The 15,552-nt window shown below is 35.2% G+C and overlaps 1 protein-coding gene across 1 annotated transcript in view; it reads left to right on the top strand.

The window, feature by feature from the left end:
• Nucleotides 1-15,316, top strand: part of CWC22 (CWC22 spliceosome associated protein homolog) — a 73,397-nt gene extending 58,081 nt beyond the window's left edge. Inside the window, exons 15-20 of the mRNA XM_027866149.1 lie at nt 6,326-6,403; nt 7,216-7,368; nt 9,024-9,151; nt 11,137-11,238; nt 11,358-11,563; nt 14,460-15,316. Of these exons, the coding sequence (XP_027721950.1) occupies nt 6,326-6,403; nt 7,216-7,368; nt 9,024-9,151; nt 11,137-11,238; nt 11,358-11,563; nt 14,460-15,040 (1,248 nt within the window). The 3' untranslated portion in view covers nt 15,041-15,316. The remainder of the gene's footprint in view (nt 1-6,325; nt 6,404-7,215; nt 7,369-9,023; nt 9,152-11,136; nt 11,239-11,357; nt 11,564-14,459) is intronic.
• The last annotated feature ends 236 nt before the right edge of the window (nt 15,317-15,552 follow it).

The raw sequence follows: 15,552 nt of genomic DNA on the forward strand, positions 1-15,552 counted from the left end.
TGTGTGTGTGTGTGTGTGTGTGTGTGTGTGTGTGTGTGTGTGTGTGTCTAAACCAAAATGTATTTGCCTTCCTAAATGGAATTTAAACTTTTCTTGTTGACTTAAGGTCATACAGTGGTGCTGTCAGGGTCCTGTAAGATTTTTAGGGGACTGTGCTCCATCTTGAAAGGAATCTAGAATATCTCCTTTTTTAGAGTTCTGTTGTTTCCTCCCTAGATGTCAGGCTAAAATCCACCACTTGTTGTTAGTTCCGTACCTGCTTTTAGTTGTCCCTAACATCTTTTCTTCCTAGTTGATTCATGTAGCAGAAGCTAAAAAACCACAGATAATCATGCACGCTAGAATTATATACAGAATGATTCTTTTGCTTCCTTCCTTGTTCTTGAATGGTTAAAATAATCAAATAAGTGAAAAAATATATCACATAATTCTAAGCAAAGAATATTGCTTTTGAAATTTAAAATATTTAAATAAGCAAAGTATTTTTTTTCTCTCCTACTGAAGCTGGTGGCTACATAATGGAATTTAAAGATCCCTATTTGTCTCTTGATTTTTACTAAAGGTATCGTCATTGGAAGGAAAATATATTAGTGAATTAACCTTTAAAATTATAATTGAAGACAGAATTACTATGTGAACTTGTCACATCACTCAAAAAATACAATTAAAGCATTGTAAACTTTAATTTTAATCCAGAGGATAGTTATTCTAGAACTCACCTCAATCTCTTGATAACATTTGCAAGGATGTCTTTGTGACTAAATCTTTTTTTCATGCATATGGTTATTTGAGATGCTCTCCTAAAAATCATTGTAATATTTAATTAAAATGTTAAAATATTTAATTATTGTAAACCACATGGGATTGCAGTACTGTAATTGCATTTAGACTGGGGTGGGGGGCAGAGAGGAGAAAGTAATTTGTTTTGCAAGTACTGCTGATTTCGTTAGCAGTGGTATCAGCATTTTAACCAATTTCATTGTTTAAAACCTAATTAACTACAATATTATTCCTTAAGAAAGAGGCATAAAAAGTTAGTATACATTTTAATACATCAACCTAATGTAATATGACAGCATTCAGAAAAACTGTGACTTTAAGTTTGATATTTTTCTGATTTAACATTAGATTAGAGTACTTTTAGTATATTTTTGCATACATTTACAAATTTTAAATTTAATATACTATGTGATATATGTGATATGTGACTTCCTGCTGTTTTTCAAAGATTTGCTTTTAACAAAATGCTAACATGTTAAACCCATTTTTAACCAAAACATGCACTTTTTATAAGGCAAAACTTTCAAGTACTCTATGTAAAAAATCTGCCCCCGATTGATAATTAGGTTGTAAATGTATGCAATTTAGGAATTATATATTAAGCTTATTTGAATCCTTCTTTTCCTTACCCGCCCCCCACTCCCAAAAAAATAAAAACCCAAACTTTGTCACTTAAGCATTCTAAGAGTCCTACATACTTTAGATATTTTGGACCTGTAGTGGACCATGACAGACTATACCAGAAAACCGTACACTCATGCATACATCTTTCCCTGAAATCAAGGGTGAATATTGAGCACCTAGTACTTTGGTGGATCCATGGTTTCATTAGCATGGGAAGTCTTTTCCCCACTGTAGATTTACAGCCCTTCAATGCTTTCTCATCTTGTGCTGTTCTTAACCATCTGTTTCCATAAATTCTTCAGAGAAGATCAGTCCAACTTAATGAAATCCTTCATTTCATTCTAATATCTTATTCTTTTAGTAATCTTGGGGGAATCAGCATGTCATTCATTCAGACTGTATTTTTCTGTCTTTTGTGAAGTAAGAGACAATTTATTAAGCATGCAGAATAAAATATATGTAGATTGCTTTTGGAAAAAATTAGCTGAGAAAAAATATGCAAATTGTTGTTCTCCAAAAAATGGGGAAATTCATTCATCCAAGTATCTGACAGTAAATCACACATTGACTCACAAATGACCTACGCACAGTGACCAAGATGAATGACTTGATGATTCTTAGGATTTAGAGCTAGAAGGACTTTACTAGAGACCATCTCCAATCTCTGATTTTATAGTTGGGGAAACTGAAAGGTTGTTACTTTTTCCCCTCCTTTTTTTTTTTAAATAGCTCAAATGGTACATGCTTCTGTTCATTCCTGGGAAAGTATATTGTCCTCTTTGTTCTGCTTACTTCAGTGTATGTCAAATCATGCAAGTCTTCACAGAGTTTCAGAGCTGGAAGGAACTTCAGCAGCCAAGTAATCCAATCCTTGCCTGAAAAAAGAATCCCTAACACAGCACACCCATTAAGTGGTCATTGAGCCTTTGCTTCCTGTGTTTCCCTGAACTCCTCAAAGTGATAATTTCTTACGGTGCCCCATTATATCCATTTGTCAGCTATTCCTCAATACTTGGGCCTTTACTTTGTCTCCAGTTTTTTGCTTCCATAAACAATATCGCTGATGTTTTGTCACACATGAGACCTTTCTTCCTATCTTTGACCTTCTTCACTTCCCTTTTGTTCCCAGTTGTTTACCACCAGAAAAATAGCTCCCATTTTTAGTGGTGTTGCTGGGTCAAGAGTTATAGTCACTTTTTGAGCGTGGTTCCAAATTGCTTTCCAGAATGACTGGACCAATTCACAGTTATACCAGCAGTGTATAGGTATGCTTATTTTCCCTCATCCCCTCCAACATTTGTCAGTTACCTTTTTATTAGCTTGGCCAATCTAATGACAGGTAAAGTGAAACTTGAGGATTGCTTTAATTTGCATTTCTCTGTTAGTGATTTGGAGAATCTTTTCATTTGGCTATTGATGGTTTCTGGGGTCTTTTTTTTTTAAACCTATGGTATTCAAACAAAGGACAAAGAAGATCACAGAAGCCAAAATAGATAATTAAAAAACATTTATATGAATAAGTTAAAGCACATAGAAAAAAATAAATTGTCAAGCAACAAAAAATCTTCCCATTAAGTATCTTGGTTTTATAAAAGTCCAAGATAAATAGGAAATTGGTTCAAGTATATTAGAACAAGAACCATTGCTCAGTATTTAGCTAGGCAAAGAATACTAACTGGTTTTCAAAAGAATAAATGTTTCTAGTTCAAGAGCCATGAGAGATTGCTCCAAATCACTAATAAAGGAAATTAGAATTAAAACTTTGAGGCTTTATCTCATATTGAATCAAATGGGGAAGAGTATCAAAAACAGAGTAAATGTTAAAGAAACTGTTGAGAGATATAGTGGTAAACAACTGAGAACTAAAAGAATGCCTGTCAGTTGGGGAGTGGCTGAATAAATTATGGTATATGAAAGTAATATAACACTATTATGTACTAAGAAAATGAGTAGAGGGACACATGCAGAGTAACCTAAGGAAAACTTGTATGAACTGATGCAGAGGGAAATGAGTAGAACCAGGAAAACAATTTATACAATAAAAGCATTGCAAAAATCAGCAACTTAGAAAGATTTAACTCTGATCAACACAGTGAAGAAGCAGAATTCCAGAGGGCAAATCACAAAGCATGTTCCCTACCTTCTGACTAAAAATTAATGGACTCAGGTTGCAGATTGAGACAGATGGTGGAATACCATTTAAAGATTAGTCAATCTGACTGGAACATAAAGAGTATAAAGACGAGGAATACTGTGAAATCAGCCTACAAAGATAGGGCAGGTTGTGAATGGTTTTAAAAGCCAAAGGGGATTTTGTATTTGATCCTGGGGATAGTAGGGAGCCATTGTGGTTTATTGAGTAGGGATGTGACATAGTCAGACCTGTGCTTTAGAAAGATAACTTTGACAACTGCATGAAGGGCAGACTAGAGTCAGACTTGAGTTAGGGAGAGCAGCCAGAAGGCCACTACAGTAGTCTGGGCCTGAGATGATAAAAGCTCGCACCAGCATAGTGGCAGTGGCAGAGGACATAGAAAAGTAAATACACAAGTTGTTGTGAAGGTAGAATCAGTAGGATTCAGCAACATAACGAACAGGCAGAAGTTAAGAGTGAAGAGTCAAGGGTGCTATCTGGCATGTGAACTTGGGTGACTGGGATGATGGTGGTGCCCTTGACAGTAAAGGAGAGTTTAAGGAAAAGAGAGGATTTGGGGGGAAAGATAATAAGTTCATTTTTGGATATTTTGAGTTCAGGGTGTCTACAGGTCATTCATTTCCAGATATCCAATAAGCAGTTATCGATGGGACGCTAAAGGTTAGCAGAAAAGTTAGGGCTGGGTAAACTGATTTCAGAATCATCAGCATAGAGATGATTAATTGAACCATAGGAACTAATGAGATCATCAAGCAAAATAGTGTAGAGGAGTGGGCTCAGGACAGAACTGTGGGGCCCCCCCACAGTTAACAGCAGTTAACAATGTGAAAGTTGGTCAGTGTTGCAAAAACCTAGAAGAAAGTATGATGGAGAAGAGGGTGATCAACGTGTCAGGCTTCAGAGAGATCAAGAAAGATGAGGATTGAAAAAAAAGGCCATTAGATTTGGCAGTTCAGAGGCCATTGATACCTTTGGAGAGAACAGTTTCCCACCCTTAGGAATCAGTATGTGAATGATGATCTATCAAAGAAGGCTGAGGAGGAACTGTCAGACAGTGACCAACACTAGAGAGAGGGCAACAAGAATGAGGACCGGGGAAAGACCATTGGATTTAATGAAAGAGTTTTCAACTAGTTAATTGTAGGGTTATCCATTTTTCAATGTTTTCTGCATTATAAGTAATCATTAATTATTGATTATTGATTATTAAACTATTAATTAAAATTAAAGAAGTAGTCCTTTTATAGTAAATCTGTAAGTATATCTTGTATCCCTTATATCACAAATTGAATGTAAATGTAATCTTGATCCTTTGAATTTTTTTGAATGTACGAGGGAACCTTGACTCATACCACTGAAAAAATTTCTGGTCATCTATCCTAAGCACTGACTTTTCCCCAAGGCTGCGTTTCATATTATTGCTACGTCGTTCTTCACTCTTGTTCTTTACTGTGTCTTAAAGAACACATGGCCCTTCTCCAGCTGCTGTTTTTGTGCCCTTCCTTCATGTGCTTGCCCTTTCAGTTACTGCTCCCTTTTCCTAATGCTTGGTTATCAGCTGTCTCCAACTACTTACAAATACTCCTAGATCTCTTGCATTCCACCTCTGGGACCCTGTGTCCCTGCTCCCTTCCACAGCCAATACCTAGAAAAGGTATGCTTAACTATATGTGTATCGTGGACTTCTGGCATTCTAGTGAAACCTAATGATCCTTTCACAAATGCACCAAGACAGCAAACTATTTTGAAATGCTGTTACCCGGTTTGTGTTTCACAGGTTAATAATTTCTGACCTAGAAGAAGCTATTTACATTCCTTGCATCCATCTTCTAACTTCATCCCTCAACTGAAGCTGCTGTCTTCAAAGTTGGAATTGTCAAATCAGATGGCTTTTTCTCATTGCTCTTCTGTAAACCACTCTCTACTGCTGGACATTCTCTTGCCTGTGTCTTTACAACAATGCTCTCTCTTGACTCTGCCTCCCTCTGTTTACTTGCTACTTCTCATTGTCCTTGGATGTGTCTTCTTCCATTTCCTACTCTCTCTACATGGTATGCCCAGGGGCTCTACCTTTTGCCCTTTTCTCCTTTCGTTACACCCTCTGCTTTGGCAGTTTCATCAGCTCCAGTGAGTTTAACCATCATCTCTTTGCTAACTCTTAGCTCTATATATCTAGCTCCAGTTTCTTGGACTCCAGTCCAACTTCATCAGCTGCCTATTGGACATCTTAAACTTCACATATATATAGGAAAGTACTAATTTTCTTTCACACCAAATTCTTAATAAAGGAAACCCATTCTGATCCCCTCCCCACCATACTTTGTAAATATTTTTCACTTGATTTTTGTATTGTATTTAATTTTCCTTGTCAGTGTTGTTTCTCCAGACCCCATCTTCCTTCCCTCCCCTTCCCCCCACATCCCCTCTCAATCCAATAGAATGTAAACTCTTTTGAGGAAAAGGATTTTCAGTTTTTGTCTTTGTATTCCCAGGGCCTAGCCCAATGCCTAATAGATGTTTGTTGAAGGAAGTCCCGCCAAAAAAAAAAACAAACCCTTTTCTTTGTGAAAATTGATCCCCGTTTTTTAAAAACTGTGGGTCCATGGTGGTTCAGTTGATATTTTCAATTTGTCATAATGAGACAAACATTTTTGTCACACTGTTTAAAGTTAAGTCTGTGTCTGATATTTGGATAAATTTATATGCTATGTGGATGCAAGCTTTTCTTGAGAGTAATAATTGCATTAATTTTTTCTCCCTAAATAGAAAGAACTTTGCAACATGATACTTGACTGCTGTGCCCAACAGAGGACATATGAGAAATTTTTTGGCTTGTTGGCAGGGGTGAGTTTCACATTTCAGACTTTGAGTCATAACAAGGATACAGCTACTTTGTTGTTTTTTTATCATGAATAGTATGGACTAACCAACGATTTTGTTTTAATTTTTTAAAAAAAGAGAAGTTTAAAGCTAGTTTAAATTTCACTATCTCATGTAAGATTTTCCCAGTCCCACTCCCAACTGCACACTTTCCTATGTATCACCCTGTTGCTTGGAACACCCTGACATTGCAACACAGTGAACCATCCTTCCAAGGCTTTTGGAAATTTCTACTTCTTCCTGGCAGTTTTCCCATCCTAATATAATTAAGTATATGTTTTGTTTTGTATTCCCTCAGTTCCTCGTGTCAGGCAGCATAGTCATGGGGCCAGGAAATATTAATTTTAAAACCTGTACTTTTTCATCTTCTAGGCCCAACTCCTATTGTAATACTGCTTCTCTGTACAAATACCTGCATCTCTAATCTTTTGCAGATATAACTTTATTTTAACACAGGTGGGGAAACTGTGGCCTTGGGGCCACATGTGGCCCTTTGACTGAATCCAAGGTTCAATAAATCGGTGATCACCTTAATCACTTTAATAAAAGGATTTGTTCTGTAAAACTTGAAATCAGTCAGAAGGGTACACCCAAGGATCTGGAAGGCCACATGTGACCTCGAGGCAACAGGTTCCCCCACCCCTGAATCTATCAAATATTACATATCAACATATATGTATATGCATCATTTGATGTAAAAAATGTACAATTTAATTTATTAATTTCTTTGGGGGAGTCATACTCAGAACTCATTCTATTTGTTTTTATTCTTCCAGCGTTTCTGCATGCTGAAAAAGGAATACATGGAATCCTTTGAGGGTATTTTCAAAGAACAATATGATACCATACATCGCTTGGAAACAAACAAATTGCGAAATGTTGCCAAGATGTTTGCTCATCTCTTATATACTGATTCACTTCCATGGAGTGTGAGTAGTAAGATGTACATTCCAGCTTTCTCCCAAATTCTTTATTATTCTTAAATAAGATTTTAAAAAAATCTAGCCATAATTTTACTTTTGAGGAAATAAACTTTCAAATGAAATGTATGCTTTACTGCTATTGAAAGTTCTACCTGTAGGCATTTTTCTCACAAGAAAAGTCCTAAAAAACTGAGTAGTTAACATAAGTACCATGCCATCCAGCATCATTCCAAGGGACTTTCTCTGATAGATACTCTTATCTCTGATAGTGCCTTTAAGGATGTCTTTAGGAGACTATCTCCTCTTCATTACAATGATCACAAAAGTGTAAAAATGTTCTGCATAGATCTCTAAGTAAACTGTCATTAGATTGTAATCTGTAAAATTTATTTAAAGAAAAACCTTCTTGAAACATCTTGACATTTTTAGGCTTTACAACCTATGGGCCTATTTAGTGTAAAATATTTTTTGTTTATTGTGTAAAGTTAGCGATGCCTGGCATATTGAGCTTGTGACTCAAGCAGAGCAGTAACAATCTTGTATTTCTCAGAGCAGATCACCTGGGAAGCCACTCACTTAAAGTGCCATCTTTCGGGATGATGGATAGAGTTGGATGAGTTACTTGACCCCTCCTTTTTTCTGCCCCTAACATGACTAGGATCAGTATAATATGAAGTAGGAAGAGATAGGTTCCTGTCCTGAGTTGGAATTCCATTTTTCCATAGAAATAATGTTACAAATAATAGATATTCTCAAACATGGAGTTAATTAGACTTTTGTGAGTTGAGCTTGGGATTGTAACACCTATTTATGACATAATTTCTATAAGATAATACCTTAAACTAATTTTTAAGTACAAGCTACTCATAGATTGGAAACTGCCTTTAATTTTTTGTAAAACTTAATTCCTTCATGGAGCAAAGAATGGTTCCCATTCCATCCCACTGGTATTCTGAATAGCTTCGTGTTCATGCTATCCTCACTTTTAATGATTTTATAGTCTTAGTATTTGAATATGTGCCACATATTGTGCAAGATCCTATACTACACACATACATATACATAGTGATGTTATTTTTTGCAAAACTCCAAAGTTTTTAGGAGCTAATAATCCTTGCTTCATCATTATATAATGAAAAAACCAGAATGTCCTGACATAAAAGCATGTTAAAAATTAGAAAATGTTAAAACCGGCAGCAACTTTTGAGGCTATTGTTGGCGTGACCCCTTCGTTAGACTTATAAGAAAACTGAGGCCTGAAGATGTGAAACCACTTGCTTTGGTCACACATCATTTCACTTGGCAGAGCTAGGCTTAGACGTCCAGAGTCCCCTTCTCTGGTACTTCCAGTTGTCCTCTTCAAGGAAGAAAATGAGCCTATCATAGGATCTCCTTTGTGTTTTGAAAACTAGTGCAGGGAAATTCTTTTAAACTTAGCCAAGTGGTCATGTATATAAAAATCAGGTAGTTCTAGTCAAAGACTTTCCGATGTAAGGTTAACATTTGCTATGATTTTTAATATCACTTGTAGGTATAGATAATAGAATCTCAGAAATGGAAGCAGTCTCTAAACCATCTAATCAGACCTGAATCTGATGTTTCCTTTGTTTCCGTCTTTTGAAAACTAAAGTAAAATTGTCTGCTTTTTTTCTCATTTTCAGGTTCTTGAATGTATAACATTGAGTGAAGAAACTACTACGTCTTCCAGCAGAATTTTTGTCAAAATATTTTTTCAAGAACTTTGTGAATACATGGGACTTCCTAAACTTAATGCAAGACTGAAGGATGAGTAAGAGGATGATTTTTTTATTCATTCTTTATCACTGTTGGGGATCCTACCTTTTGTACATCTCCTTCTTTCACCTGCTATCCCCCACACACAATAAAGCCCAATTTTAAAACCATGAATAGCAAGTTCACTTAGGTGAGTCTTTGAAATCCTGAAAGCCATGGCTTAGAGTAGATGGCCTATATCAGTGATTTGAATCAAAGTCAACAAACCTGGGAAAAGGAACACTAAATTCATACTACATACATGAGTTCACTCTACTTCTTTAAGTTGAACTTTTTGCACATTATTTATTTACATTTTGTCCTCGATGTTTTTGCTTTTCTTTCTCATATATACCTCTTTTTTATGTACACATGTAGAGTTTAACACACCCATCATAGTTTCAAGAGCTTATCCATATTATTTTATTATACTGGAATTTTATTGTATTAAGTATAAATAAATGATTCACTAGCTAGGCCTTTGAAATCTGTGTAAGATTTTAATTGTGACAAGTTTTGACCTATAACTTTTTTGTAAAGGATGATTGATTAAGGTAATGTCATTTCTTTGTTGAGTTTATGGATATTGATAGTGACTTTAATCTGGAATTAAAATACTAAAACTTCCCTTGTAAAAATTTGATGGAAATTAATGAATTAAATGATACTTTGGCAGATAAAGAACTTTCTATCCATGCCTCACAGTAGTACTTTTGCTTGTGGGCTTCATTAAATATTAAGAAAAATATTTAATAGTTTTAAGTCCGTATGTACAAACATTCATAACATACCACTTTAAAGTTATATTTATGTTGTACTGATACGATGTTTCTCCTCTAAGATTTTGATAGTTTTCTGTTAACTAGCAGTTAAGAATAGTTTTATAATTTACCCTTGAGTTCACTGGGTTTTTTATAATTCTTTATAAATCATTTACTAGTAGGAAGATTTAAAACTCTTGTATACCACATACTGTCACTGTTAACATTATTATCATTAACTTTCATTTATCCAGCATGTCCCAAAAGTCTTAGTGCAATTTTAAACTTTAATAACTTCAGAAGTATAACTGCTGCAAACTTTAAAAAAAATTATTTGAAAGTTTAAATATTTAAATTTCTCTTTAACTTGTTTAGCTTGGTAAATTTTAGATTATAAATTTTTAATTTTAACAAGCATACACCTTGTCATTGTACATTGATTGTACAATAGTTTCTGGATGACCCTTTCTCAGACTGGTAGATCAGTAGAGGAATTCATCTTGCCTAGCCACCTTGGACATTTGATCTATCTCCATTAGTGGAGTAACATCAAAACTTCATTTTTAGAATGATCTTAAGACTAGGATAACAAATACAAACCTTTAGGTCACTGAGCAGCAACTGATGAACATTTCTACAAAGTTTGAAGATTGTAGCAATTATAGCACAAGACTGTAGTCATGTTGGATTTTAATAAACATATCAATATTTAAAACTTTAATTAACTTTTCATATGTTGTTTTATAAGTTTGTAGTGCTTATATTTCTGAACTAATTAAAATGTGAAAACTGTGCCAACAACCTCTCTATCACTTTATGGTTACAAAGCACCTTCACATCCATGATTTGTTCCTCACAGCAACCCTGTGAAGTAGGTAGTGTTAAGTACTTACCCCATTTTGCAGATGAAGAAACAAAGCCTCATAGAGCTTTACATGATTTGTTCAGGGTTTTGCTGAAATTACCTGGTGACTCCACAAGAGAAAGTTGAATTTTCTTTTCACTGTACCCCACTATCTCACAATCAAGCCGCTCATGTGATGATTTGCTGTTGTTGGTTTCATGCAAACCTAGTCTAATATACTGCTGAGGAAATTACTTATTTGGTTGTGCTGTATGTACTACTACTACTTTAAACTTTGCAATACATTTTCAGATGATTTCTATAAAAAAAATTTGTATTGCAGTATTCGAGTTATATGATACATTCAATTTCTGTTCTGATTCTTATCTTTATTAGAACGTTGCAGCCATTCTTTGAAGGTTTACTCCCCCGAGATAATCCACGAAATACTCGGTTTGCCATCAACTTCTTTACTTCCATAGGTCTTGGAGGCTTAACGTAAGACGTTTCATTCTTTCTGAACTTCTATTGCATTTTAATTGTATATTCTTTAAAGTTAAAATTAATCAGTACTTGTTTTTGAAAAAAAAAAAAGTAAATGAAATTTTCTTGTGTAGGGATGAATTACGAGAACATCTAAAAAACGTACCCAAGATCGTCATAGCAAAGAAACAGGATGTGGAATCATCAGATTCCTCCTCTTCCTCCTCTTCCTCTTCGGATTCCGACTCCTCAGACTCTGATTCTGACAGCAGCAATAGCAGCTCAGACTCATCCAGTGGCAGTGACTCCTCGTCCACAAGTGGCCAGAGCTCTGACTCAGGTACTAAAAACGAGTATCTGAAGTTGGCTTTGCCTCTGCCTCTTCTATCGCATGTGTACTCGTGATGTTTTGTATGAAGTTGGGTTATTTCAGGGTTCAGTATTTTAGGTCAGTATTTCCCTATATGATATTTGTAATGCAGCAGTTTACTTATTTTAATCTTTTTTTTTTTAAGACAATAAGTCATTCAGCCAACATTTTATTAAGCACTTATTCAGTTCCAGGTCACACTGTAGTAGATGCTGGAGATCAGGAACAAAAATGAAATTGTCTTAGCCTTCAAGGAACTTACGCTGTCTTGAGGGGGCACAACAAGTAGATAGAAAATTAAATACAAAGTAGTTACAAAATGATTTCCCAAGGGAGAGAATACTGTCAATTCTGGAGATAGGCTAGTCTGTGATCATATTTTATTGAAAAAAGTTTCCTTGATATTCTGAAATGCCATGGCATTTATGATCCAGGGGACTTCGTGATACATACACACTCCTCATAATTGTCCCTTTTGGCATAGGAAAAACTGTTAAAGGTTCTTAGGTTTGCATTGTATGAAGCATTCTAGCTTTAGTTCTTCCTTGATCCCCATTGTTGTTTTCACCTTGTATCAGTTCTGTGTTCTTTCTTAATGGCTTCTTAGGTTACCATACCTATGGATTGTATCCTGTTCTTTTAGTCCAGTGGACTGGGAGGCAGTGCAGCATTTTGCCATGCAACATCAAGTCAGATAGATGGCCTTGCCATTTCCTAGCTCCTGGAAAGTTTCTGGGGATGTAGTACTCTTTTTCAGATGTGAGCAAGCAATATGACAGTCAGAAGTATGGGGGCCCATTATGTTTTTGAGAAAAGATGTTTTATTTTCTGATGAAAAGCCTATTTTTGACACAATGTATGATAAATATTGGTCATTTAATGTTCACCTAGTCTGACTCTAAAAAAAAACTTATTCTTTCATTGAGTCTGTTTTGGGACCAGATGATAACACAGCATGAATTTCTGTAGTAAGGAAGCTTGCTGATTCAAAATTAATTTGATTTATTATATGATTTCAACAGTGAATTTTTGTAAATAAATCAATAAGCATTATATAGGCAAGACGAATTATGCATATGGCATAACATCGTTATGATGAAATTGTCGCAAGTTTATAAGGCTGGCAATACCTGAAGTCATTGTTTATCATTGTAAAGTCAGAGGGTTATGATAGTAAAGCACAAGGTGAGGGCATGGTGTATCAGGGTCAGAGAGATGTTGGTTCTGCCGAGAGCCAGATGGCTTCTGCATGGACAGCTGCAGCACAGTTGAGCTGCTTGATGGGAACCAGAGAGGTGAGTCCTTAGTGACAAACTGACTGATTCTGCAGTCTGCTGGGGTAAATGTTGGGAAGGGAATGATGAAGGTGGGTTTGGAGTGGCAGTATTTTTTATTTAGGATATTTTTCTACCATATTTTCATTTGGCTATGCATGAGCCAATGCCATAAAGAGAATAATTTTGTTCATCTCAGCAGTTTACTTTGTTTTATGTACCCTAACTGGAGAAGCATAGCAAAAATGATGAAATATTGGGTCATAACTAAAATTTGAGATAAACATACTTATTTTTATGACTTACTATTCATAAATGGTCTAAGTTATTTTGAGATATTTTCTCAGAAAGTAAATGCTTATTAATTATGGTTTTATATTTTAATAGAGCTTAATGTTCTGTTTCATCAGTATAGTTAGTTAATGCTGCTCTTATAGTACATGAAAACAAAACTGTTTCTGCCATGTTAAGGATCTTAATTTGAAGAAAAAAGAAAATGTTTTTGGCTACTCTGCTAATAATGTTCCAGTTCACTTAACAGAAGCACATCAAGGCCCTAAATGTCTCTCAGAGGTGTTCTTATTTATTATTGTTCTGTATGTGTACTTGTGAGAACTACATCTCATCAAATTGTTAAGTAATTTGCAACTCTCAAACCTCCCTATAACACTCTATCACGGACTTTTAAAAAAGTGTCTGTGGCTGAGTATGGTAGCATTATGCCTGTAATCTCTCATCTGGGGAGTCTGAAGCTGGTGGATCACGTGAGCTCAAGGGTTCTGAAGTACAGGAGGGCTAACGCTGATCACATGTCCACACTACAACGGGCAGAAGGAGCAGATCAGAGCGCTAATGCATATCATTAGCTTGGTCAAGTTAAGGGGAGACAGTCTTAAAAAAGAGTAGAGCCTACAAAAAATTCTAAACTTAAAAGTAATAGAATCTTTAGTTGAATCTAAGCTCCTGAAGGGCCAGAATGAGGTTTTCATTTTGTCTGTGTGTCCCCACTTGCTGGTGCGGTGCTTGGCACGTAGTCAGCACTTCATGAATATTTACTTGAATAGAAGAATATAACAGACTGTTTAATGTATCACTCCATTTCCCACATCTTCCAAAAATATTGCTGTCTTTGTTGTCTTTCCTTGTTTTGATTCCCGGCAGATCTGGCACAGTATCCCTTATCGCTGAGGAGAGAATGGAACCTGTGTGGGCTTTCTTTTACTTCTCAGGCACAACTAACTTCATTTTGGAAAAACAGTTGTAAGGAATGCATAGAAGTCTCATCAGTGGTATAGAATCTGTCATCTTTCTCTTTAGTTTATCTATAAGAAACAAAACAAAGAGGATTAGAGTGACATTCTATACTTATTATTTTGTGCCTGAGGATCACAGTCATGACCCTTTAAAAAATAGCTAAAATTCAGAGGTTTTCCTCCATTAAACTTGGCTTTCATCCCATTTCGCCTGAGATTAATGAAATTTTACTCTATTGGGCAAGCTGTGAAGAGTATTATTTTTATGTATTATCATAAATTAAGACATAAGATTAAAATAAATGTTAATTAACATGTATTTTATGCTTTCACTTTTAGATAAAGATAAGAGGAAAAAAGAACAAAGAAAAAAGAAAAATAAAGAAACAGATAAAACAATTAAGAAAAAGAAAACAAATGAAAAGAAACACGTGGAAAATAAAATGGAAAAAAGACAGCAAGAGACAAAAACTGAAGAAGACAGAAGATCAGAAAAAATTACAGACCGAAATTTAAGAGATTCAAATTGGAGAGAGAACTCATCAAAACATGCCCCTGACAGAGATACTACCACAGAACAAAACAATTACAGGATTTTAAAGGACAGAGATCATGATAAATACATAGAGCCAGAAAATAAATCTGGTGATACCAAGAAGAGAAGAGGACAAAGAAGGAATTCCTTTTCTGAAAATGAAAGAGAAAAACACCGAAACAAAGACAGTGAGAATCATAGGAGGAAAGAGAGATCGAAGTCAAGAGAAAGGAGTAGAAGTCATCCAAACCCCAGAGATGAGGAAGATCGACGTTGGAATGGTGCAGAAAAGGAATCTGAAAAACACAGCAGACGTGAGCAATCCCGAGAGTCAAAGAGGAGCTGTGATCGCCGAAGAGAAAACTCTCCAGCAAGGCGAAAATAATACTGAAATGCCTTACATTCAGTCTGAACTGAATTTTTTTACATTTATTGCTGAACTTTATTTCAAAAAAGAACCTTTGTATAAAGTACTCATTTGTATTATACATTTTTAAGAGGTTTTCATTGAAAGATGTTTTATAATCTCCTCCCCCCCCCAAAAAAAAACCAAAAACCTTCCCCCCTTGGTTAAACATATTTGAAGAGAACATTTTCATTTAAGAGAAGAACATAATGCTTGCTTATATTTTGTGAATAAAATTGTCAAACTCTCATTGAATCGGTGTATGTATCAGTAAAAAAATTATTTTTCTGTAAATATTTTCTGATAGTCTGAGGACATAATAATATGAATTTATTCATTGGGTTTTTTTGTTGTAGTTTTTAAAAGTTAAAGACTTAATTATAAGTTTCATATTACATCTTGTACAAATATAGACAAGCCCAGTTTTTCCCCCTCCCAGGAGTATTTTGTTGGTTAGGTGAATGTTATGTTTAAATGATCCTCACGTTACA

This window comes from Vombatus ursinus, unplaced genomic scaffold (genome assembly GCF_900497805.2).
Source record: "Vombatus ursinus unplaced genomic scaffold, bare-nosed wombat genome assembly UNPS02014779.1, whole genome shotgun sequence".
In the NCBI taxonomy this organism is placed as follows: domain Eukaryota; kingdom Metazoa; phylum Chordata; class Mammalia; order Diprotodontia; family Vombatidae; genus Vombatus; species Vombatus ursinus.